This window comes from Rhinoraja longicauda, chromosome 17 (assembly GCF_053455715.1).
Source record: "Rhinoraja longicauda isolate Sanriku21f chromosome 17, sRhiLon1.1, whole genome shotgun sequence".
Lineage (NCBI taxonomy): Eukaryota > Metazoa > Chordata > Chondrichthyes > Rajiformes > Arhynchobatidae > Rhinoraja > Rhinoraja longicauda.
The window spans coordinates 16,717,995-16,744,916 of NC_135969.1; the positions used below are offsets into that span (position 1 = coordinate 16,717,995).

A 26,922-nucleotide genomic window follows, 5' to 3' on the forward strand; every position below is an offset into this window, starting at 1 on the left:
TTCACCCTGCATGTGCGTGTTCCTCTGCGTGTTTAGTCACGTCCGTGTGTTTCCGTGTGTATGGGGTGTGCGGCTAAGAACGACTCTATACGTGTGCATCGTGTCCATGTCTGTCAGACTGTCTATGTGGGTGGGTGGAGATGGGCCCTGTGAGTGAGTGCGTTTCAAATTACATCGTTTAAAGGTATAACATCCTTTTGCATGGACTTCTAAAAGGGTTTCTTGGAAGAAAATAGAGATCTCTATCTTGGCGCATTGCATCTGCTCTAGCTTTAGATTCACATCTCGTAATGTTAACCCCTGAGGTGCAATCTTCAGTTTATAATCCTTGTACTTAGTTCCAGCAACATTTACAAGCCTCATCTGAGCTGCTTCCAGACCCCAGCAGGAGAGGGAATATGACAGGACTGAGAGAGTGATTCCCAGCAGCTGCATGCCCTGCTTGGAGGGGATAGATCCGGGGGATTATCTGAAATAAACATTTCAAAGAGAGACAAAATGTAGAAATAAAGAACTGCAGAAGCTGATTTATAAACAAAGAGAGACACAAAGTGCTGGAGTAACTCAGCGGGTCAGGAAGCATCTGTGGAGAAAGAAAATGGGTTTGAAGAAGGGTTACGTCCCGAAACATCATCTTTCCAAGTCTTGGATTACATTGGCTGCCATTCGGAGGAAGCGTGAAGTGTAGACGGAGTCAGTGGTGGGGAGCTGTGGTCTGTTTCGGGTCGGGACCGTTCTTCAGACCTGAAGGGTCCCGACACGAAACGTCACCCATTCTTTTTCTCCAGAGATGCTGCCTGACCCGTTGAGTTACTCCAGCACTTTGCATTTATCATTTCAAAGAGAGAGCGATCTCGATCTCTTTGTCCAGCGAGTGGTAAATCTTCTGAGTTTGAGGGCTGGAGACTTTGAGCTGGTTTTTGGCTGAAGCTGACGATATGGGATTGGGATACGAGGCTGTTCACAACACCAATGACATCTGTGCAGATGTGCATCTGCCTATCAATTCCTGATGTTTGCTGATTTTGGACTCACTCTCCTCTCTCTCTATCCCTGCCTGATATTCTCCCCACTCTCTCTCTCTCTCTCTCTCTCTCTCTCTCTCTCTCTCTCTCTCTCTCTCTCTCTCTTGTCAACTTGTCAAGCTGGAACGGGTGCGAGGAAGATTTACGAGGATGTCACCAGGACTCGAGAGGCTGAGCTATAGGGAGAGGTTGAGCAGGCTAGGACTTTATTCCTTGGAGCGCAGGAGGATGAGGGGTGATCCTGTAGAGATGAATAAAATGATGAGAGGAATAGAGAGGGTGAAAACATATAGTCTTTTACCCTAGAGTAGAGGAATCAAGAACCCGAGGACATAGGTTTAAGGTGAGAGGGGAAAAAATTAATAGGAACCTGAGGGGCAACATTTTCACACCGAGCGTAGTGAGTAATGTGGACTAATGTGGCTTGATAATAATCGTGGGCTGTCTTTCCACTGACTGGTTAGCACGCAACAAAAGCTTTTGTACCTTGGTGCACGTGACAGTAAACTAAAGTAAACTAAATTAAATGTGGAACGATCTGCCAGAGGAGGTAGTTGCGGCAGGTACTATAAAAACATTTAAACGACATTTGGACAGGTACATGCTGCATGGGATAGGTTTAGAGGGCTATGGGCCAAATGTGGGCGGGTGGGACTAGTGTAGATGGGGTTTCTTGGTCGGTGTGGGCAAGTTGGGCCAGTGGGCCTGTTTCCACGCTGCCTGACTCTATGGGGGGGGGGGGGGGGGAAGGGCCTGTTTCCACGCTGTACCTCTTCCATGTTCAATCACATTGCTGCCTGTGGGAGCTTGCTGTGTACAGATCAGACGCGCGGTTCCCACATTGCAACCGTGACCGGGCGTCATTGGCCACAAGGCAGATCGGGACCCACTGAGATCATAAGCGAAACGCAGGCCTTGGTGTTCCCGTGCGGAAGGCTGCGGCTGGAACTTGTGCTCTGATTAATTCTGCCCTCTCGCCAGCAAACAAGGCAGCATTGTGTTCCCACTGCAGCGTTTCATTGGTCTTAATGTCTCTACATTTGTACGGATGGGATTAGAGCCACACAGATCCTCTTTCTGCAGTGCCATTAGTATGCAGCTGGCACCAGTCACTGCCTGGGAGTCTCTCGTACTGAGTTGGCAAGAACCGTGGGAACTATCCCTCAAGCAATGCCGCCCTGCCACCACACTTGCTCTGCTTCGTCACAAGAGTCAAAGCACAGCGAGCCCGGGGCTCCTGCCAGGCACACAGCCTGTGGTTGTGCTCAGTCACACTGCAACCCCTTCACTGGGTCTCACACTTCTTGTCTTGTCAGCCCTGGCCTTTGTCCAACCATCTGCCTATCAACCCCCCTCACCTGTAACCACCTATCACTCGCCAGGCTTTGTCCTGTCCCCTCCTCTCTCCCAGCTCTCTCCCCCTCTCTCAGCGGGCTAAAGGGCCTGTTTCCATGCCGGATCTTTCAATCAATCATGTAATCCCGTCTTTACTCTCCAGTTTTATTCTGGTCGTCTCGTCCCAGGTTCTATCACTCACCTGGGGTCAACTACAATGGCGGCTTAACCTGCCAAGTCACACGTCTTTGGGATGTGGGAGGAAACCGGAGTACCTGGAGGAAATGCACGCAGTCACAGGGCGAATGTACAAACTCCATACAGACAGAACCTGTAGTCAGGATCGAACCCGGGTCTCTGGCGCTGTGAGGCAGTTTAGTGTAGTTTATTATTGTCACGTGTACAGAGGTACAGTGAAAAGTTTATATTGCATGCTATCCAATCAGCGAAAAGACATGATTGCAATCGAGCTGTCCATAGTGTACAGATACAGGATAAAGACTATAATATTTAGTGCAAGATAAAGTCCTAGAATGGTCTCGACCCGAAACTTCACCTATTCCTTTTCTCCAGAAATGCTGCCTGAGTTACTCCAGGTTTTTGTGTCTGTCTTCGTTTTCCAATTACAGATGGTTCGAAGGTCTCCATTGAGGTAGATGGGAGGGTCAGAGACTGCTTTCCTGTTGTTGGTAGGGTGGTTCAGTTGCCTGATAACAGCTGGGAAGAAACTGTCCCTGAATCTGGAGGTGTGCGTTTTCACACTTCTGTACCTCTTGCCTGATGGGAGAGGGGAGAAGGGAGTGACCAGGGTGAGATTCGTCCTTGATTATGCTGCTGGCCTTGCCGAGGTGTAAATGGAGTCAATGGAAGGGAGGTTGGTTTGTGTGATGGTCTGTGCTGCATCCATAACTCTGTAACTTCTTGTGGTATGTTGAAAGGCTGGAGCAATTAGGCTTGTATACACTGGAATTTAGAAGGATGAGGGGGGATCTTATTGAAACATATAAGATAATTAGGGGATTGGACACATTAGAGGCAGGAAACATGTTCCCAATGTTTGGGGAGTCCAGAACAAGGGGCCACAGTTTAAGAATAAGGGGTAGGCCATTTAGAACGGAGATGTGGAAGAACTTTTTCAGTCAGAGAGTGGTGAAGGTGTGGAATTCTCTGCCTCAGAAGGCAGTGGAGGCCAGTTCGTTGGATGCTTTCAAGAGAGAGCTGGATAGAGCTCTTAAGGATAGCGGAGTGAGGGGGTATGGGGAGAAGACAGGAACGGGGTACTGATTGAGAGTGATCAGCCATGATCGCATTGAATGGCGGTGCTGGCTCGAAGGTCTGAATGGCCTACTCCTGCACCTATTGTCTATTGTCTATTGTCTTGGATGGAGCTGTTCCCAATCCATGCCATGAAGCATTCCGATAGAATACTTTCTATGATGCGTCAGTAGATGACATCTGCAGCAGTGGCTCCACTAGCTATGCCACTGTGCTGTCTCCCTCTTCAAAACAGAGCTGCCGGATCATTTATAATGGCCTGAGAGTGTGGAGCTACATACTGCCCACTGACAGGGCAGCATTGCGGTGCCTGAGTGGGTTTGTTAGTATTTGACGATAGACGCTGACAGGCAATCAACATGCTGCCTGACCGCTGTGTTACTCCAGCACTTTGTATCTAAGAAGCTGCCTGACCTGCTGTGTTACTCCAGCACATTGTATTTAAGATGCTGCCTGACTTGCCGAGTTACTCCAGAACATTGTATTTAAAAAGATGCCGCCTGACCCGCTGTGTTACTCCAGCACATTGTATTTAAGATGCTCCCTGACCCGCTGTGTTACTCCAGCACATTGTATTTAAGATCCTGCCTGACCTGCTGACTTACGCCAGCACTTTGTATCTAAGATGCTGCCTGACCCGTTGAGTTACACCAGCACTTTGTGTCTATCTTCGCAATATACCAGCATCTGCAGTTCCTTTCTACATATTAATATTTGAAGGTAGAGTTTCTGTAGCAAAAGCTCTTTGACAAAGCACTATACTCAGATCCTAACACTTTGATAAGGAGTGTGTAGGAGAACTTTAAACTCCCCCATGCAACCATCTGTTATCCGCTGTTTGACCGCGTTTTATCACAACCGTGATACAGCTGGACTCTCTGATAAGCTGTATCTATTCCCAAGAGGGGATTGTAAGTGGAAAGATACCAGCATTTGAAAAGGGTGCCTCAGCCTCCTCTGTAAAGATAAAAGAACAGACTATTGGATCTTGAAGATTCCTGCCATCTCGCCTCTCACAGAGACAGCAGAATGGAAGACCTGCATTTCTATAGTGTCCTTCAGGATAGTCCCCAAAACAATGCAGGCAATGCAGTGGTTTATAAAACATGGAACATAGAACAGTACAGCACAAGAACCCACAATGTCTGTCCTGAACATAATGCCTGGACCAACCCTTATCTGCCTGCACATAATCCATATCCCTCCATTCCCTGCATATCCATGTACCTGTCCAAAAATCTCTTGAGTGCCACTATTGTACCTGTCTCCACCACCACCCTAGTCCCAGGCACTCACCACCCTCGGTGGAAATAAACCTGCCCCACACATCTCCTTTAAACATTGCCCCTGTCACCTTTCAGCTGAGAACTATCTTTAATCGGACTTTACTAGACTTTATCTTGCACCAAACATTATTCCCTTTATCCTGTATCTGTTCACGGTGGACATTTCGACTGTAATCATGTATAGTATTTCCCTTCACTGGATAGCACACAACACAAAAGCTTTTCACTGTACCTCGGTACATGTGACAATAAACGTACCTAAACTAAACTAGCTGAGATGGCATAGTGGCGCAGCGGTAGAACTGATGCCACACAGCACCAGAGACCCCTGTTCGATCCTGACTACGGGTGCTGTCTGTACGGAGTTTGTACGTTCTCCCTGTGAGCGCGTGGGATTTCTCCAGGTGCTCCGGTTTCCTCCCACATTCCAAAGACATGCAGGTTTGTAGGTTAATAGGCTTCTATAAATTGCCCCTAGTGTAGCGACCATAGAGAATGGTCCGGGTCGTCGAACCCTCAGATTGGCCAGCAAGGTCACGTGTGAGCGCGACCGTAGGGATTGGTCCGGAGAGCGACATCGCTGATTGGCCAGCGTTGTCATGTGCGCTTTTGGCGCCCGAAATGTTCAGTTCGGCGAAGTCTTCGAAGAAGACAGTAAGTTTTTGATGGTTGTCCTTTACCTTGTTGTTTAACTTTGTATTCGAATATTGCGGCTGCAATAAACTTCTTCTACAACCAACAAGTTTTCGGACTCGCCATATTGGTGACCCCGATGTGATCTGGACGATCACCGACTATGCAGGAACACGACGCCTCGTTGTTGAATGCCGCGCCTGGCACACCGGAGTTAAGCGCGGTAAGCGTTCACCTTCCGTTGTTTTGGACACATTCGCCGCAATCTTGGTTTGTCCACACCGAAGCCCAATTTCATATAAAGAACATATCGGCCGACTCGACGAAGTATTACTATCTCGTCAGCGCTCTATCACCGGAGACGACCACACGCGTGATGCGGTTCATCGTTAATCCGCCTGCGGAAAGCAAGTACGAGGCAATGAAGAAATTGTTACTGCGAACCTTCGGGTTTAATAGGCATGATTGCACTGAAAGACTTCTGCACCTACCGGACCTCGGAGATCGTCGGCCGTCCGTTCTCATGGCCGAGATGATGATGCTAGCCGGTGAGCATACGGATTGCCTCATGTTCGAACAGGCATTCCGAGAGAAGCTTCCTGAGGATGTCCGACTGCTGCTCACGGATTGTTCTTTTAAGGACCCCGAAGCATATGCAGCGAAAGCGGACGCGCTCATAGCGGCTAAAAACAAGGCAAGCGGTTCGATCAACAAGGTCTCGACATCAGTGACCACGCCACAGCGACATCAAGATGGCGCCGCGTCTCCCGCCAGTTCTCCGAAAGCCCGCCAAAAAGATCCGCACAAGCGCGGCTGGTCCTATTATCACCTACGATGGGGTAGAGAATCCCGCAACTGCCGCTCACCTTGTACCTTCGCGGGAAATGCCTCGGCCGATCGTACAGAGGGGCAGTTGCGATTGGCCAGAACCGACGCCTCTACGTCCACGATCGATTCACGGACACAGAATTTTTGGTAGACACGGGAGCCATCGTCAGTATAGTGCCGCCAACCGACCTCGAAACCAGAACGTGTAAGACAGGTCCCACCCTCATCGCGGTTAATGGCAGCCCCATTCGCACTTTCGGTATACGGAAGATGTCCCTTGTGTTAGGCCTCCGCACGTACGAATGGCCATTCATCATAGCAGACGTCAGACAAGCGATCCTAGGCGCAGATTTTCTCTGGGCTTTTTCACTGGTCCCTGATGTCCGCGGTAACGACCTCCGACCCTCCGCCAGCGTGGAGCCCGTCGCTCCGACAATCGCCTCCCCGCCCAGCCCTACTGTCCAGGCCGTCGTCGCGGCCCCTGACTCGTATGCTGAGATCCTGGCGGAGTTTCCAGAGCTGCTCATCCAACGTTTTGACACGCCTTCGGCCAAGCACGGCGTGGTCCATCACATCTGCACCGAGGGCCCTCCCGTTTTCGCTCGGGCCAGGAGACTACCGCCAGACAAACTGGTGGTGGCACGGGCGGAATTTAGGAAGATGGAGGAAATGGGCATTGTTCGTCAGTCCGACAGCCCGTGGGCCTCGCCGTTGCATATGGTCTCCAAGGCATCTGGGGGGTGGAGACCATGTGGCGATTATCGGCGTCTCAATGCTGTCACCACGGCTGATCGCTACCCCATACCGCACCTACAGGACTTTTCGTCTGGGCTGGAAGGAGCGGTGGTGTTCTCCAAAATCGATTTGGTGCGAGGATACCACCAGATTCCGGTGCGGCCGGAGGACATACAGAAAACTGCCACGATTACTCCGTTCGGGTTGTTTGAATGGTTGCGTATGCCTTTCGGTTTAAAGAACGCGGCACAGGCTTTCCAACGACTGATGGACCGTGTGGGTCGGGGTTTACCCTTTTTGTTTATTTATTTAGACGACATCCTGGTCGCCAGCCCCTCAGTGCAGGAACACCAGGTCCACTTGCGGACTGTGTTCCAGCGGCTCCAAGACCACGGGCTCATTATCCAACCCTCCAAGTGTCAATTCGGCCTCCCTTCTCTTGATTTTTTAGGGCACAGAATTACCCCTGCCGGCGCCTCCCCTTTGCCCGAGAAGGTGGAGGCTATCCGGGCATTTCCCAGGCCCACCACAGTAAAAGGACTACAGGAGTTCGTAGGTATGGTTAACTTCTACCATAGGTTCGTTCCGGCAGCTGCGCGAGTCATGCGCCCGCTCTTCCAGTGCCTTGCGGGAAAACCGGTAGAGTTGATATGGTCCCCGGCCGCAGAGTCGGCTTTTACAGCAGCTAAGACAGCATTAGCAGACGCCACCATGTTGGTCCACCCGAGCCCCTCCGCCCCCACGGCCCTGACGGTTGACGCCTCTGACGTGGCGGTGGGCGGGGTCTTGGAGCAGCAGGTCGGTGGCCGTTGGCAGCCCTTGGCGTTTTTCAGCCGGCAACTAAATTCGGCCGAGCTGAAGTATAGCGCATTTGACCGAGAGCTTCTGGCCCTCTGTTTAGCTGTTCGTCATTTCAGGTATTTCCTTGAGGGCCGCCCATTTATAGCCTTTACGGACCACAAACCATTAACATTTGCATTTTTCAAATTGTCTGACCCATGGTCGGCCCGCCAGCAGCGGCACCTGACTGCTATCTCCGAATTTACCACCGATGTCCGTCATGTCGCGGGTAAGCTTAATGCCGTTGCTGACGCCCTGTCTAGACCTGCTTTTTCCCCTATTTCGGCGGTGGACTGCGAGGTGGATCCCCAGGAGCTTGCGGAGGCACAGCTTCTAGCGGATACCGCCTCGGCATACCAGTCCACCACTTCGGGATTGAAGTTGGCTCAGGTAGCCTGCGGGTCGGAAGGCACCAAAGTCTGGTGTGATGTTTCCCTTCCCCGTCCCAGGCCGGTAGTACCGCCCTCCCTTCAGCGCCGGGTTTTTGATGCCATTCATGGGCTGGCGCACCCGTCCATCCGCTCCACCTCTGCTTTAGTGGCAGCTCGGTTTGTCTGGCATGGCCTACGGAAACAGGTAGCGGGTTGGGCGCGTTCCTGCGTTCCCTGTCAGACCGCTAAAGTCCAGCCCCATGTCCAGCCTCCCGTACAGGGGTTCGAGGTCCCAGCAGTTCGTTTTTTCCACATCCACGTGGATTTGGTCGGGCCTTTGCCTTCCTCCCGGGGCTACACCCACCTCCTCACGGTGGTGGATCGGTTCACCCGGTGGCCAGAGGCTTTCCCATTGTCTGATATCTCGGCAGCCTCTTGTGCCAGGACTTTGGCCCTCCATTGGGTAGCTCGTTTCGGGGTCCCGGCAGTTATTACCACTGACAGGGGGCCGCAGTTCACTTCGTCCCTCTGGGCCGCGCTCGCAGAACTGTACGGTTCCAAGTTACAACCCACTACTGCATACCACCCCCAGGCAAATGGACTTGTAGAAAGGTTCCACCGCCAACTTAAGGCATCCCTCAGTGCAAGGCTTGAAGGCCCGGACTGGGTAGACCAACTCCCCTGGGTTCTTCTGGGCATCCGGACTGCTCCTAAGCAAGATCTCGGTGCGTCGTCCGCGGAGCTAGTATATGGCTCGACACTTCGAGTACCCGGAGATTTGTTTCCGGAACCCTCAGACCAGCTGCCTCCAGTCCCATCAGTCTTAGCATCTCTCCGGGCACGGGTGGGTTCCCTGGCTCCAGTTCCGACTTCACGTCATGGGTGCCCCATGGTACATGAACCGCCTTCCCTGAAGGACTGTGAGTTTGTGTTTCTGCAAAAAGATTCCCATCGTGCCCCGTTGCAGAGGGTCTATCAAGGGCCGTTCCGGGTTTTGCGTAAGGGAACGGCTACCTTCACCTTAGACATGTGCGGCAGGAGTGAGCTCGTCTCGGTGTCCCGGCTCAAACCTGCACACTTGGATCCGGATCAACCAGTCATGGTTGGCCAAACCCCTAGGAGAGGCCGAATTCCGTCAGTTCCGCTCAGTCCAGGACCCCCCGTTCCGGCAGTTCCTCCAGGACCCCCCGTTCCGGCAGTTCCTCCAAGTCCGGAATCCCCTGCTCCTGTGGTTCAGGCTGCCCCTCTCCTTACTCGTTATGGTCGCGAAATCCGGCTCCCTGCTAGGTTCCGTACCTCGGGTTCTGGGGGGGGGTCATGTAGCGACCATAGAGAATGGTCTGGGTCGTCGAACCCTCAGATTGGCCAGCAAGGTCACGTGTGAGCGCGACCGTAGGGATTGGTCCAGAGAGCGACATCGCTGATTGGCCAGCGTTGTCATGTGCGCTTTTGGCGCCCGAAATGTTCAGTTCGGCGAAGTCTTCGAAGAAGACAGTAAGTTTCTGATGGTTGTCCTTTACCTTGTTGTTTAACTTTGTATTCGAATATTGCGGCTGCAATAAACTTCTTCTACAACCAACAAGTTTTCGGACTCGCCATACTAGTGTGTATGATGTGAAAGTGGCATAACATAGAACCAGTGTACGGGTGATCAATGGTCAGCTTGGTCTCAGTGGGCCATGTTGTACATCTAAACTAAGCTAAAAGCTATGCCCTCTAGTATGTGATTTTTCCATCCATCAATGCCTCTCATACATTTATATACTTTTATATTTTATATCGGGCCTCCATGTAGCCTCCGTGTGTCCGACCTCTCCCAGTAGCTAATACCCCCTACTCCAGGTTCCTGTTGTTCTGTAGGAAACAAGGCAGTCCATTAACGCACAGAAAGCGTTCACAAGCAGCAATTAATAATGCCCAGGGAACCCAGGTTTAGTTTCCACGTAGCTTTTCAAGAATGTAAAATGCGAGGAGCCTGTGCTTCTCTCAGGATGCCCCTCAAACTCTGACGTTACTGAGAAAACAATCCAAATTGTCCAACCTCGCCTCTTTGTTAATTAGGGGCAGCAGGGTGGTGCAGCAGTAGAGTTGCCGCCTTACAGCGCTAGAGGCCCGGCTTCCATCCTGACTACGGGTGCTATGGAGTACTGTGTGCAGTTTTGGTCTCCAAATTTGAGGAAGGATATTCTTGCTATTGAGGGTGTGCAGCGTAGGTTTACTAGGTTAATTCCCGGAATGGCAGGACTGTCATATGTTGAAAGACTGGAGCGACTAGGCTTGTATATACTGGAATTTAGAAGGATGAGAGGGGATCTTATCGAAACCTATAAGATTATTAAGGGGTTGGACACGTTAGAGGCAGGAAACATGTTCCCAATGTTGGGGGAGTCCAGAACCAGGGACCACAGTTTAAGAATAAGGGGTAGGCCATTTTGAACAGAGATGAGGAAAAACTTTTTCAGTCAGAGAGTTGTAAATCGGTGGAATTCTCTGCCTCAGATGGCAGTGGAGGCCAATTCTCTGAATGCATTCAAGAGAGAGCTAGATAGAGCTCTTAAGGATATCGGAGTCAGGGGGTATGGGGAGAAGGCAGGAACGGGGTACTGATTGAAAATGATCAGCCATGATCACATTGAATGGTGGTGCTGGCTCAAAGGGCCGAATGGCCTACTCCTGCACCTATTGTCTATTGTCTATCTGCACTGAGTTTGTACGTTCTCCCTGTGACCGTGTAGATTTTGTCTAAGTGTTCCGGTTTCCTCCCACACTACAAAGGCATGTAGGCTATTAGGTTAATTGGCTTCTGTAAATGGCCCCTCGTGTGCAGGATAGAACTAGTTGAACGTGTGATTGCTGGTCGGCGCAGACACGGTGGGTCGAAGGACTCGAATCAGCACTATATCTCTATAGTTAATACCCATAGCTAATTCACGTGGTGAACCTGAGTCATAGAGTCATAGAGTCTTACAGCTTAGAAATAGGCCCTTCAGCCCAACTTGCCCACACCGGACAACTTCCCCCATCTACACTAGTCCCACCTGCCTGCATTTGGCCCATATCCCTCTAAACCTGTCCTATCCATGTACCTGGCTAAATGTTTGCGATAGTCCCTGCCTCAACTACCTCCTCCAGCAGCTTGTTTTATACACCCACGACCCTTTGTGTGAAAAGGTTACCCCCTCAAGTTCCTATTAAATCTGTCCCTCCTCCTCACCTACAACCTACTGCATGTCCTCTGGTTCTCGACTCCCCTGGGGTGGGTTAGAGAAAGGCAGTGGCAGTAACACCGTTTTCTCTTTGTGTTTCCGATGCAGAGGGAAGAGGCTGGAGAAGAGGGAGCAGAGGAACCATCGACCTCAGGAGGCAACTGACCACCTCACAGTAATATTCTACCTCATTGGCTGGGCAACCGTTGCCTAGCAAGCCATGAAGATTGCAACGAAAAGAAATCTTTTTTTAAAATCTCCTTTTAATTATAAATCTCCTTCTGCCGCAACTGTGCCACTGCCAATTTGGACAGCCGACTTCAGAAACTGGTCTGAAGCCTTTCTGACGTGTCATTTCGGTCACAAGGGAAAGGTCTTAATGGGTTTCTATTCTTAAGAATATTAATAAGCAACAGTTTACAAATTCAGTCACGTGGGCACAGGGTTTTTTTTCTCTCTCTCTCTCTCTCTCTCTCTCTCTTCTTTAAGAAATATATTTAACATAGTTACTGAACAACCTAATTTAGCTGTGTTGACAGGTGTCATTGCGATATCGATCTCTTTGGTGGCTTTTTCCTCCTGGTTTAGTTTAAGGGTCGCACAGTGGTGAGCAGCAACAACTAATGCCCAGTGTCCTCAGGTTTAAATTACACACTGCTTTTCAGGAATGTCAAACGCAAGATGCCTGTACTTCTATCAGGTTGCCTCTCAACCTCTGACGTTCCAGAGAAAACAGTCCAAGTTTGGCCAACCTATTCATTAACTAGGGGCAGCACAGTGGCGCAGTACTAGACCTGCTGCCTCACAGCGCCGGAGACCCGGGATCGATCCTGACCTCGGGTGCTGTCTGTGCATGTGTGTGTGTGTGTGTGGAGTTTGCACGTTCTCCCTGTGATCGCGTGGGTGTCCTCCGGGTGCTCTGGTTTCCTCCTACGTCCTACAAAGACGTGCGGGTTTGTAGGTTAAGTGGCCCTGTGTAAAAATGGATCCCGAGCCTGTAGGGAGTGGATGGGACAGTGAGAATAACATAGAACTAGTGTGAACGGGTGATCGATGATCGGTGTGGACAGTGTGGGCCGAAGGGCCTGCTTCCATGCTGCATCTCTCAACTAAATAAACAAACGTTCGCCACACAGAGCAGACAATTGGAAGGATTTGCAAATATCCTGTTCAGACTCCAGTTCTCCATGTTCTAACACAATAGGGGGGGGGGGGGGGGCTTAAAGCTGGTAGAAGGGAAACTGGCAAATGTCCCAGCCACATTTGACAAGGGTAGGTTTGGATGCAGGTGAAAAAAGGCCATAGTTTTGAATTTACGTCATAACCCAATCTTGCCAGCAATGCAGATCTTTCACCCAAATTAAACCAAGTCCCTTCTGTCACGGTGATGGTGGTGGAAGTTCAGGTTTTATTCTCCACAGTGTGGAGTTGTGTACGTTCTTCCTGTGTCGTGTGGGTTTCTTCTGGGTGCTCCTCCCACACCCCAAATGACGTGCAGGTTTGTAGGTTAATCGGCCTCTGTAAATTGTCCCCAATTGTGTGGGGAGGAGATGAGAAAATGGGATAACATGGAACTAGTGTGAACGGATGATCGATGATCGGCATGGACTTGGTAGGCCGAAATGCCTGTCTCCACGCTGTATCTCTAAGCTAAACTAAACTAAACTAAAAAGAAACAGTGGCTAATTAGGATTCTAACTCAGAGAGATGACCAGCGCCAGAGACCCGGGTTCGATCCTGACTGGGGGTGATGTCTGTACGGAGTTTGTACGTTCTCCCCGTGACCTGCATGGGTTTTATCCAGGATCTCTGGTTTCTCCCCATGCTCCAAAGACGTGCAGTTTTGCAGGCTATTTGGCTTGGTAAAAATTGTAAATTGTCCCTAGTGTGTGCAGGATAGTGTTAGTGTACGGGGATCGTTGGTCGGCGCGAACTCGATGGTCCGAAGGGTCTGTTTCCACGGTGTATATCTAAACTGAACTAAACTAAACCTTTGAAAGGTTCATCTAAGATGGGTAAATGACTAAGTTACCAATGTTTCACATGGGAATGACACCTGACAAAGCAGCTAAGGGATATTGGGCTGTAACTTATTAAGAACTTTGCTTTTTTTTTTCTCTTCAGAGAGCTTTTTAAGAGACTAGCTGGCCCTTTGCCCCTCGTGTCTTGCCTTCGGGGGAAAAGGGCGCTCTGGTATATATTTTTTGTTTGTTTGTTACTGTTTTGCTTTGACCGGTTATGTGTTTGGCTGCCTTGCGTGTGCGTGAGCTCAGTCCAAACTTCGACTGGTTTTCTTGACCATAAACTCTGTTGGCATGGCGCCTGGGTCCGGGGCAGGAGATGGGTCCGCAGCAGGCAACCTCCCATTAGTTCCACGTGACCGGTTAACTGAATTCCCTAACGTCATGTCATATCTTCAATCTGGTTTACTTGAGAATTAATTTTGACTGGAGAAACATATTGCCCTCCCCACCCCCCCATCCCCAATTTACTAATTTCCCTCCCTCAGGGGGCACCAAACACAGGCCACCTTACCCTTGCTAGTTGAGTAATTTTCTAGTTTCTCTCCTAAGTTCATACGTTCATAGGTTCTAGGAGCACAATAAGGCCATTCGGCCCATCAAGTCTACTCCACCATTCAGTCATGGCTGATCTATCTTTTCCTCTCAACCCCATTTTCCTGTCTTCTCCTGATGACCCCTGAGACCCGTGCTAATCAAGAAATGGGAGGGATATTAGAACATTCAGGTGGGGAGGGGGGAGGCAATATTATTCTCCTCCAAAATAGTGGGGTGGAGTGACAAATTGCTCAGTGTTTGAGGGGGTGGGCATTTTTTCTGTTGCCATGACAATGAGTAGCCCTGGTATGTTACCACGCTGAGGCGGTCACTTGGAACCAGTGAGAGATGGCATTGTCGAATTGTCCTACTTTGCCTCTCATTGGCAGCTCCTCAACCACTCGTTCGAGGGCATCGGCAAGGACTGGGGTCCCAAAGTCCAGGTGTGGTTTAGCAGTTGTGGTAGGCCTGTGCTACACTCAATAGTGACTTCCCATAGCCTTGTGCCCACTGCTAGTTCCTACCATGCCACAGACTGTTTTAAAGCTGATGTATTTTGAAGTAAGGTTTGTCATTTTATGTGCCAGCGTGTCTGTGCTTGAGTGTAGGATATTTTGCTAAAAAGCAGTTAGTGAATAAGCCTCCTCTTTCTAAACAGAATATTATAGCCACACAAATTAGCTACTGTTTACTCTCAGCAATCCCAGAAAAGTATGTTTGGGAAGCCAAAGATTGGGATTGAAATGAGGATAGTTGATAGATGTGTCATTAACTTTGTGTATATAAATGGTCAAACTTTGGAAATGTTAATACCACAGCTTACTGCAGTTTACCACTGAGGCATTCAAGCTTCAAAGAGAGCTAAGATTTAGCAGAGGAAAGGGGGCAATTGAATAATTTGAGAGTCACGCATGAGTTGTGCAATGCTAATGCTGGTTTGAAGGCTCCCTCGGCCACAGCAGAAAACCTCCGTTTGCAGATGGTGAGTCTGGTGTTGGTGTGCTTTAAATTGGGGGAGAGCAGTGGGGTTCGGGGGAGGAGGAGGGTGGAATGCCAGAAGCAGCTTCAATTTTGTACTAAGAGAGGACAGATCCCCACCAAGAGGCTGTCTGCCAGGGTCAATTGGAAGAGGGTGGTGGCTTCTTCGTGGGGCAGTTACAAAAATTGGTGCTAGCTGGCTGATGTGGCTTACAACCATTGTCCTTGCAGGGTTAATGCTGATGGCAACATTGGGAGATACCAGGGCTTCTGCAAACCAGAGAAAAGTCACCCATTCGTGTTCTCCAGAGTTGCTGCCTCTCCCGCTGAGTTACTCCAGCATTTTGTGTCAATATTCGGTTTAAATCAGTTCCTTCATACACAAAACAAATTAGAAGTCAATTTGATCAGGGTGGCACAGTGGCGCAGCAGTAGATTTGCTGCCTTACAGCGCCAGAGGCCTGGGTTAGATCCTGACTACAGTTACTGTCTGTACGTTCTCTCCGTGACCACGTGGGTTTTCTCCTGTTTCCTCCCATACTCCAAAGGTTTGTAGGTTAATTGGCTTCGGTAAAAATTGTAAAGGATCCCTAGTGTGTAGGATAATGCTAGTGTACGGGGTGATCACTTGTAGGCAGGGACCCATTGGTCCAGAGGGCTTGTTTCCACGCTGTATCTCTAAACTAAACTAATTTATTTAAATGGTCTTAAATAAGAGTTCTGTCGTTTAACCAGTCCAAAGAAAACAAAATAATTCAGCCTAGGGTCAAATTTTAATTTTTTTTCCACAAAGAATTGTAGGTTAATTGGCTTCGGTAAATCGTCCATGAGGTGGAGGATAGAACTAGTGTATGGGGTGATCGCTGGTTGGTGCGGACTCGGTGAGCCAAAGGGCTTGTTTCCACGCTGTATCTTTACACTAGACTAAACTGGCAAGGCTAAGGTGGCCCATGTTTGGCGCCTCCTTCTTATAGATCAAGGCCTTGGGTTCGGGCCAACAACGAGCCTGAAAGGTGAGGAGAAGCAGTGAGGTGCAGCGTTGCTTGACCCCCCGTCACATCTCTCGATGATGCCATCAGCATGTGCCACAGAGGCAGTGAAAGTAGAGTTAGTCAAGGGCAATTTGGATTGTCCGTGAGGAAGAGTTTGTTTCAAGGCAAGAGTGCCGATGGAGAAAGGTAGACCGGGTCGTGTACCACGTACTATAGTGGTCCCACCGCTGCTCGGTGAGAGGCTGCAGTGAGCTGAGGGGAAAGGTGTGCTCGAGGGATCTGACCTTTGATCGAGGGCCCCTCGGGCGGGGGGGGGGGGGCGTAGGGTGGGGGCCGATTCCTTCTCGAGGCAGTGTCACTCGGGAAGGAGAAAGGACGCAGCAGCGATGGGGGGTTTAGGGAGGGAGGGGGGAATCTGCATCCTCCGCCCGCCCTCTCTCCAGTGAGGGAAGCATCCTCTGGGTAGGCCAGGAATTGGATGGCAAACCAATATTTCGAGACAGTGAGAAGATGACTTTCTTCTTTGTTTTCTAAAAGAGCATTTTTTTTCAGGTAACTCAGCCAATTCAGGAACATCAAACTGTTTTAGTTTTCTCCTTGGTCAGTTTTTACTCGTGCACTTTTTTTTTTAAAGATGATAGTTAAACTGCATTTGGTCACAATCCATAACTACCTCAGAGTGTGTATCCAGCATCTGAGACATTAAGAACAAGAAAGCAAGACATATACACACAACCTGTACTGTATTATTATCATCATACACATCTCCTCATGAACCTCAGAGTCCCTCTCAGTGTGTGTTTCTCTCATCAAATGATGGTCTAGGCTCTCTTTCTTTCTCCTACTTTAGAATTTAGGCATACAACATGGAAACAGACCCTTCTCCCCACCGAGCCTGTGCCGACCAGTGATCAATCCGTACACTAACACTATCCTACACACTAAGAGATCATTTAAACAATTTTACCGAATCCAATTAATCTACAAACCTGCACTTCTTTGGAGTATGGGAGGAAACCAGAGCACCCGGAGAAAACCCACGTGGTCACGGGGAGAACATACAAACTCCACACACAGACAACAGCCGAGGTCAGGATCGAACCGAGTCTCTGGCGCTGTAAGGCAGCAACTCTACCACTGCACCACTGTGCTGGTAAATCTTCTCCCTGCCCCCCCCCCCCCCCCAAAACTAAACCAGATTATTCTCCCCAAAATTCATTCTCGGTCTCTAACACACAATCTGCCTCACCGCTACCTTGTCGTCTGCTTCCTATACTCCTTGCACTGACTAGATCAGAATTTCCAGCCAAAATCACATCCTTACAAGCAATGGCCCTTTCCAGTGTTAAGACAAGTAGACCGTGTACTCTCACTATTTCTCCATTTTCACGAGGTAAAAGTAATGAACAATGTACAAAGTTTTATGTTCTCACCATGACCACATGGGTTTCCTACAGGTGCTCCAGTTTCCTCCCACATTCCAAAGACATGCAGATTTGTAGGTTAATTGGCCCTCTATAAATTGTCCCTCATGTGTCAGACATAGAACTGGTGTGGCTGGCTGATCGATGGTCGGTGCGGACTCGGTGGGCCGTAGGGCCTGTTTCTACGCTGTGCCCCGAAACTAAACCTAAAGTTTTTTAAATTCAGCCAGTGTTTGGAATGTAGGCACAAAAGTGGCCATGCACCCCTTAAAACTGTCCCTTCATTCCAACCAACCTGTGCCTCAAGTGCCTGCCTTGATTCATCCAAATCCTTGGCTTTGAAAAGCCCCTCCCAATCGTCTGCGCTTCCCAATCTAACACAGGATTAGGACAGCGCTCCAGGCCCAGGTTGCCTGTGAAGCCATGCAGGACAACACCTTTACCAACCCAGTTGGGAAGCGTTGTCCTAGGGTAAAGCCACTGACCAAAGACCTGTGTCCATCACGTAGCCTTCAGCGGCTATCCACGTGGTCAGCCAAGGTGGCCAAGATGAGTTTTCTCCATGTCTTCCACCGTGGGAGTCTCTCTGCTTGAAATATCACCATTCCCTTTGAACATAGCGCACCACTGCAACAGGCCTTTAGGCTCGCTATATCCGTGCTGACCATGACCCCAAGCTAACAAGTCCCATCTGCCTACATTGTTCTGCATCCCTCTGTTCTCTGCCTGCTTCTGTTCCTATCAAAAGGCTTCATAACTCATAGAGTCCTACAGCATGGAAACAGGCCCAACTTGCTCAAGCCGACCAAGATCACTGGTCTCGCCTGCCCATGTTTGGCCCATATCCCCTAAACATTTCCTATCCATGTAGCTGTCCATATGTTTTTAAAATGTTGTTATAGTACCTGCCTCAACTACCTCCTACAGCAGCTCAATCCATACACCCATCACCATCTTGTGTGAAAAACTTGCCTCCCAAGTTCCTATTAAATCTTTTCCCTCTCACCTCAAACCTATGTCCTCTGGTTCTTGATTCCCCTAGTCTGGGTAAAAGACTGTGCATCTACCCTATATATTCCCCTCATGATTTTACACACCTCTGTAAGATCCCCCCTCATCCTCCTGCACATTGTTGTTGCATCTGGTTTCACAACCTCCCCTGGCACCTGCAACTCTCTGTATAGAACAAAAACTTGCCTCCCACACCTGCTTTAAAATTCCCCCTTCTTGCCTTAAATGTAGTAAGTAACATTTTTAGAGTAGAAACAAGGAACTGCACATGTTGGTTTATACCAAAGATAGACACAAAGTTCTGCAGTAACACAACAGGTCAGGCAACATCTCAGGAGAAAAAGGATGGGTGACGTTTCTCGTTGGGACCCTTCTTCGGAAACATCACCCATAAAGATGCTGCCTGACCCGCTGAGTTACTCCAGCACTTTGTACCTATCTTAAGTAACATTTTAAGCATGGATAAAAAGATGGTCTACCCTATCTATGTCTATCCCCCCCACCCCCACCCCCCTAGCCTCCGCCCCTCGCTCATCACCTCCCCCACCACAAATAAATCAGGTCACTCCTCCGGCTAATCACTTGAGCGCTTTTGCCCTCTTCCTTCACACAAGAACAGCATTCTGGTTTCTCCCCTACCTTCCGAATGTCAGTGGAGCTCTCGCTGTGAGCTTCAGAGGCTAATTCATGGCCAGAATCAGTCGAAACCACCTCAGGATCAACCAAACTCACCTCCAGTCTCAGTTGTTACATTGTAAAGCAGATATCAGGAAACGCACAGTTGTTAACTGATCCTCACTCACATGTACCTACCTCAAGAATACAACGGCAGACCGTGGCATTTTACAATGGGTGCCACCTCTATACTCGTTGACCTTAAGAGGTCCCTAGATTGTACTGTGGGACGTGGAGATGAATGTGGGTCTCAACCCCACAAGGTATTCACAAGCAGTGCTTTGACTGTTCGTTGGTACCATAACGGCACATTGTTCTTCTGCTGCCATCTTCCATTGACCTTGTTGGGTCCGATTGTTTGGTAAGGGTCCAGAAGGGATGCTGTCCTAAGATGCCCATCTACACTGGTCCCATCTGCCCATGTTTGGCCAATATCCCTGGAAGCCTTTCCTATCCATTTACCTGTCCAAATGTCTTTTCAGTGTTGTTATAGTATCTGCCTCAACGACCGTCTCTGGCAACTCAGTCCATATACCCACCATACACCCACCTTGCTGTGAAGGGGAGCTGTCCTAATCCACCCACCCCACTCATGAATAGAAAGTCCTTCTAGGCCAAAATGTCCTTGTGCCACCTTACCCCCCCAATGACCAAGGTAGTGAGGGAAACGGCTGCAAGGATATGTTGGCCAAAAAGGATTTTCAAGTAACAGCCTAGAAACCAAAGAAAGCGTGAAGATATTGAAGGGTTGACAAGTTAGGGTGAAAATAGTTGAGGATTTTTTTCAGGATCAGTTAGATTTAGGTTTAGGTTTATTAGGTACAGTAAAAATCTTTGTTTCGCATGTTATCCAAACAGATGTGATATGCCATACATAGATATAATCAGTTCAAACTCAACAACAATAGATATTGTAAAGGGGAAGATACAGAGTCTAGAATATAGTTCTCAGTTTTGTAGCACATCATAGTGCATCAGTTCGTTAGACAAAGTCCAATATCCTCAATCGGGTAGAGGTGAATTGAACAATCCCTAGCTACCTTAATTACTTCTTTTGTGGAATTAATGTTGTTTCATGCCAGGCTAAATGAGAGAGTTAGATAAGTTTTAATGTCAGGAATGCTAAGTGCTTTATTGACAAACAGTTGGTCAACTGAACCTTTGACTATTGGGCATTAGAGACCACTGTAGCATCCAGTTAACTCATGGCAAAAGGGCCCTGCAGAGTGACTGTTTCCCACATGCCGAACTTGAGCCCAGAACACCAACTTGGGATGTGCTAAGGCTTGGTTTAGGTTTATTAGTGTCACTTGTACTGAGGTACAGTGGAAAGCCTTGTGTTGCATGCGATCCAGTCAGATGCAATAATACTATATATAAATACAATTAAGTCAAACTCAAGTGCTATACATTACTATATATAAATAGAATCAATATCAACAGTATATCAGGTATGTATGTGTGTGTGTATATATATATATAGTGTGATATACATCAAGTTATCAAGTGTATACATATATCAGGTATGTATATGTGTATAGCAAGTATATAGATATATATATAGATATGTGTCTTATGTATGTGTGTATGTATACATACGCACACACATAGATAGATAGATATATTTCTATATAGCAAGTGCTATAAAATACTATATATAAATACAATCAAGCCAAACTCAAGTGCAATAGGTAGAGCAAAGGGGAAGATACAGAGTGCAGAATATAGTTCTCAGCATTGTAGCACATCAGTTCCACAGACTGATCATTGGAACAATTAGATATGGTGCAAGATTTCTGCAGATGGAAAAGAGATTTCCAGGTGTAGAGCGATTGTATCAGATGATAGTAGATCCTCCTCTGGGACCAGCAAGCAGAGAGTCGCCACACACCGCAATCATCTTCTCTTTCCAGCAGATAGATAATTACTCCAGATTCAGGGACAGTTTCTTCCCAGCGGTCATCAGGCAACTGAACCATGCTATCACCAGCTAGAGTGCAGTCCTGACCTACCATCTACCTCATTGGAGACCCTCAGACTATCTTTCATTGGACTTTACTAGACTTTATCTTGCAGTAAACGTTATTCCCTTTATTGTAATCATGTTAGGTCTTTTCGCTGACTGGTTAGCACACTACAAAAAAGCTTTTCACTGTACCTTGGTAAACGTAACAATAATAAACTAAACGAAACTAAAGGAAAGTAGCCACAACTAGCTCAGTTACCCTGTTCGGTAAGTCGGATCCCTGTTAGGTGCCGAACCCTTCAAGGTCATTCGAAGAAACCTCAATTCCTCGATATTACTTGACACACGTTCCATGTGCATTCTACTGACCCCTTTAAGGTTGTTTTTTTTGTTTTTAATTTAATTGTTACTCCTCTTCATTGTAACTCTGTGAGAACTCACACTCAAACCTCTCTCATATCGAACTGGCTGAGATCAAGGCCAGGCCGAACTTGAATCTATCTCTCTGTATGGTTAACAGAATTAACGAGTTTTTCCTCACCATTGTAAACTCATTGTAACATTAGAAGCGTTCAGCTACAGTGAGGGTGTGTCGGGGCGGGTGGGTTAAGTGCTTGAGGGACTGTATACCTCTGTTTATGGCTTGCAATCCTTTTGTTTTTATTCTTTTGACTATATACTGGACAACTGTGACTGTACTTTAACATTGTGAAAACCAATCTATAACTCAGTATGATTCACACCCAGCAGAGCACTGCAGACGAAACCAGCAGTCGTTGCTGCTGGGTTTGTTCATTTTAATGCTTGAATGTGGAGCTATTTGTAAAATCACAATTGGACTTTCAGCTGGTGAACCATCCTTCCAATCTCCCAGCCCCGAGTCCCCTTCCCCACTGCGTTTCCTGAACAGTTACATTTGTTTGCGTGATTAAAATGGGGCTGGCTTTGACAAGGAACCGCAAGTGTCACGGGGGTGAACAGTAGGAGAGGGTTGGCGGCAACGTGGGAGTGAGTGAATATAGCACCCAGGGATCATTGTGTCCAAGGTCCCGATCCCAGATCAGCCCATGGTGAACAGGTTTCAAGTTTCCAAATACTCTGTCCGGGGTGACTTTCCAAGACTAGTTGATGTGAAGAGGAACACTGAACATCTTTAGGTGCCGATGTAGTGGCCATTTGCATCTCCCACCCAACGCCTCCCATAGATGCCATCGACGGTGGGGAGGTCAGTTCCTGTGATGCTCCTGGTAGTACCTACCACACTGTGTCATGGCCTTCATACCAACTCTGATTGATTGATTGATAGATAGAGCATGGAAACAGGCCTTTCGGCCTGCCGACTCCACGCCGACCATCAGTAACTCATTCACGGTTTTCTCAAACAAACCAGGAGCACATCACAGAGGCAAGTTAGCCTACAAACCTGTACGTCTTCGGGATGTGGGAGGAAACCGGAACACCCAGAGGAAACCCACGCGGTCACGGGGAGAACATGCAAACTCTGCATGCAGACAGAACCCAAGGGCAGGATCAAGTCCGGGTTCTCTGGCGCTATGAGGCGGCAGCTCTGCCAACCGACCCAACTACAGCCCCTTCCCCTCCTCTGCTGCCCATTCTCCAGAGCTCTCATAGATGCAGAGGCTCTTACAACTTTCTGTTGAATGGGCAATTAATGGGAGCTTTAAGCTAAACGTAGAAGGGAGAATACTTTAGCACTGCCCTCCCTTCCCGCATGTAAAGAATGCTATCAATGATGCCCTTGGACACAAGTTGATTTATTGGCCTCTGCAGTCAGTCAATGTTATCAGTCAGTCCCTTTCTCTGGGCCAAATCGACAGGAGCAATCCTTTTTGGAGCTGAGAGCCACAACACTCGCAAACAAATCTAACTCTTTATTGAATGGGAGGCAGCACATCAGCTTAAAGGTCTCAGCTGTGGTTCGTGATTTCTGTCTGACACAAAATATTGTGTTTTTTAATTATTATTTGTTGCAAACTTTTATTTGCCTGGCGCTTTTTATACAACGAAAACTTGAGTCAAACCAAAGCTTGATCGATGGGACACTTGCTTGTCCTTGTTATAACGTTACTCTTGGTTTTGCAGCATCTGTTTGACTTCTTTTTTATTGATCACAACTGTTTACTGGAAGATACCTCTGTACTACTGCCTCCACCTCCTCACAGTTCATTATTGGTGGTATTGATGTGGGAAAGCCCAGGAGGTGCTACCAACCAGGGCTCCATCTGTGTTGTTGTCTATGCTCTCACTCAGTATGTATGGTTACTGCCTCTGCTTTTCACCTACACTCGCCCATGCTCCCGGAACCAAAACATTGCCATTCCCTTCTCCCTTCCTGCTTCCCTTTCGATTGGCTTGCTCTTGCAAAAACCTAGCCTGTTTTTATGATGGGCTGAATGGCCACAACTCATGCCATATCCTTACTTCCAGTTGGCTTATCACTTCCAGTTGGCGACATCATCACTTCCAGTTGGCGACATCATCACTTCCAGTTGATTATATCATCACTTCCAGTTGATTATATCATCACTTCCAGTTGATTATGTCATCACTTCTTGATGATGTCGTCACTTTCAGTGCCATTTAGGCCGTGCTGAACGCACATTAAATTGGATGAGCTGATTCATTCTGGTCAAAGTCACATTGGTAGATTACACTGAAAGTTAACTAATTGGTATTCCCATCACTTGTATCCCGAATGAACAGAGCAATCCAGAGCTGATCAATGGGACTGCATTGGCTTTGAAAACCAATCGCCAAGGAAATGGAGCCTATTTAAAGTAAATGAGACCTAGGTTTCACTCCACTCCCTAACCCATTGAGGCATTCATGGCCTAGTCTAGATGAGGCACAGGCATAATCATTTTCATTTATATGTCAAGATGGCAAGCTGTCGTTCCATGAAAACCCACATGACGGGTGTGAGGTTGAGTGGGGGAGTGAAAGGCATACATGGGCCAAAGGTTGGTTTGAACCCAGGTGGGGTTCTGCACTCATCAATGGTCTTTGCCACTGAGCAGCCCTTGATCATTTATCTACCAAACTGCGAGGTGGGTCTCCTTGGCACGGTCTCCAACCAACTAACCCTGGGTCTTACACACCAATCCATCTCGCCAACCGCACTGCCAGAATCAAGGCTTCTACGTGGTCTGGAGAGCCCTGTCCCCTCTCCCCACCCACACCCGTCCCATCCCCACCCAGGGGACGGGGATCCGCTCCCTCTGCGTTATGACGGGCACTGCCCGACACACTTTCAGTCGCCCCTGCTGGTTTTAATGCGTGACTGGGAAACTGGAAACAACAGCTTGTCATTTTTTTCTTTCTTGGGCCTCCGCTTCCTGGAGCTATGTTTGAGTTCTGGTGCAGGTGTGCGGGGGCTGGATGGTAACCACAGGCGGTTGGCTGGTTAACTCGAGACGCTAACTGCTTTAAGATCGCGGGTAGTGCAGAGGATGGAAACCCTGTCACTGGGCGACCTGACCTCCAACTATTGCAACCGGTTGTATGCCATTCTCCGTGATTTCGTTTAAAAGGGCAATGCTTGACCAGGCTGTGGGGACATTACATTTGTTCTGTTTCACCTGATTGAAAAACACGGGGTGCGTTTGCCACTTTAAGACCAAGGAGGGGATGGGGGGGGGGGGGGGGGGTGAGAAATTTGTCTTCAATTGCCAGCATTAAACACGAGCTGCTGGAGATTTGTACGCTCCAGTTTATGTTGGTGGTGACTGCAAACTAATTTCTCCCCCTGCCAGTTCCTCTGTGCCAGGTTTTCCCGAAGGGAATGTCCAAATTTCCCCACGACAGAAGGAGGCCCCTTCGGCCCATCGAGTCACTGCTGTCCCATTCTCTATTCGGTTTCCACGTTCTCTCCTCATTTCCATCAACTCCCCACTGATTCTACCACTTGCTCTCCCTGTGACCCTATGGGTTGATGTAAAGTTATCGTAGTCTCTCTCCCCCTCCACTCTGCCCTCCCTTCCCCTCACCCTACCCTCTCTTCCATCTCCCCGCTATCATGCGATGATCTCTCCTTGTTTAACACCTTCTCTCTCGCTGTGTTCTTTTCCAACATCTCCTCTCACTGTTCTCGTCAGAGTGAGGTAAAACTGATTGCCCAATGCCTCGATCCGTCGGTACGAGCGTTGACTTAAAGGGGAAAGAGCAAGGCTGTTGTACTGAGGTGCAGTGTGCAGGGACATTGCGAGAGAGGCCATCACCTAGCAGGGAACCTTCAAGGGTCAAAGGGGCTGGGACCAGCCGATGAGATCTGTCCAGCTGGAATCAGGATGATGAAGCGAGAGTGCAAAGTGCAAGACCATAAGACACAGGAGCAGAATTAGGCCATTCGGCCCATCCAGTCTACTCCACCATTCGCTCATGGTTGATCCATTTTCCCTCTCATCCCCATTCTCCCCGTAACCTTTGATGCCCTTACTAATCAAGAATCTATCAATCTCTGCTTTAAATATACAGAATGTCTTGACAATTCGACTGTGGCAATGAATTCCACAGATTCACCACTCTCTGGATAAAGACATTTCTCCTCATCTCCTTTCTAAAGGTACATCCTTTTATTCTGAGGCTGTGCCCTCTGGTCCTAGACTCTCCCACTACTGGAAACATCCTCCCCACATCTACTCTATCTAGGCCTTTTGTGTACCTAGAAGACAGCATCTCCAGTTCTTTGTTTCTATGTCCTCTGGCAACTCGTTCCACATACCCACCACCCTCTCTGTGGAAAAAGGTTGACCCTCAGGTTCCTATTAAATCTTTCCCCTCTCATCTAAAACATATGTCATTTGGTTCTTGATTCCCCTACCCTGGGTACAAGCTGGTGACAATGGAGGACAAAAAAATGAGAGATGGAAACTGGTAGAACTCGTTAGTGCATGCAGGAGGGACTTGCATTTGATCTGAAAAAAATAATTGGTCTGAAAGCAAAGATAGACACAACGTGCTGGGTAACTCAGTGGGTGAAGGCAGCATCTCTGGATAACATCTCCGTTTTCTCGAGAGGTGCTGCCCGACCCGCTGACTCCAGCACATTGTGGCTATCTTTGGTATAAACCAGAATCTGCAGTTCCTTCTTATTACATTTTGGTCTGAAAACACATTTTGCATTCCCCAAAACCAAAGGGCTGAAGGAAAACCTGGCAAAGAGGAGGTTTAATAAATGAAACGCACCTCCTCAAAACTTGATATCAAGGCCATTTTCAGTCAACCTCTCCAGAACAGGCAAGGACTTGAAGTCCCTACAGACCTGGTTAGAGCTGTGTCTCCTGCTCTCATGTGAACACGGCCACCCTCGCTAACGCTGTGTGCAGGATCTGTTTACTACCTCTGAGGTGATGCTTTTGTTTTTATTAAAAATGTTGCCAGACCTCAAATTACCTCAGCAACCACAAAGTGTCGCAATAATACAATGAATTAATTACGAAATGCACTGAATGAGATGGAACAACATTAGAATTGAGATATATATTTTGGGAGATAATTTTGTCTGTCTGTTCCTCTACAGTGTATGATTTTAAAGTGAAGTTTTTTAAGCCTTTTTTTCTGATTTTTATCTTTATATCATCTTTAATAAAACTATATTTCTTTGTATTGTAGAGCATTCTCTTTTTATATTTCCACGCATTTTCTTCACGTTTTAAAAAGTGTTCAAGATTTTTAGCTCTCAACAATAGAAGAATGGATCGACTGGGCTTACTTACATTCACTGGAATTTAGAAGGTGAGAGGGGATCTAAAAGGAACATATAAC

At 48.2% G+C, this 26,922-nt stretch overlaps 1 protein-coding gene across 1 annotated transcript in view; it reads left to right on the top strand.

Moving 5' to 3' along the window:
• LOC144602003 (uncharacterized) overlaps positions 1-12,493 on the top strand; it is a 63,845-nt gene extending 51,352 nt beyond the window's left edge. Inside the window, exon 5 of the mRNA XM_078414687.1 lies at positions 11,643-12,493. Coding sequence (XP_078270813.1) covers positions 11,643-11,699 — 57 coding nt within the window. The 3' untranslated portion in view covers positions 11,700-12,493. The remainder of the gene's footprint in view (positions 1-11,642) is intronic.
• The last annotated feature ends 14,429 nt before the right edge of the window (positions 12,494-26,922 follow it).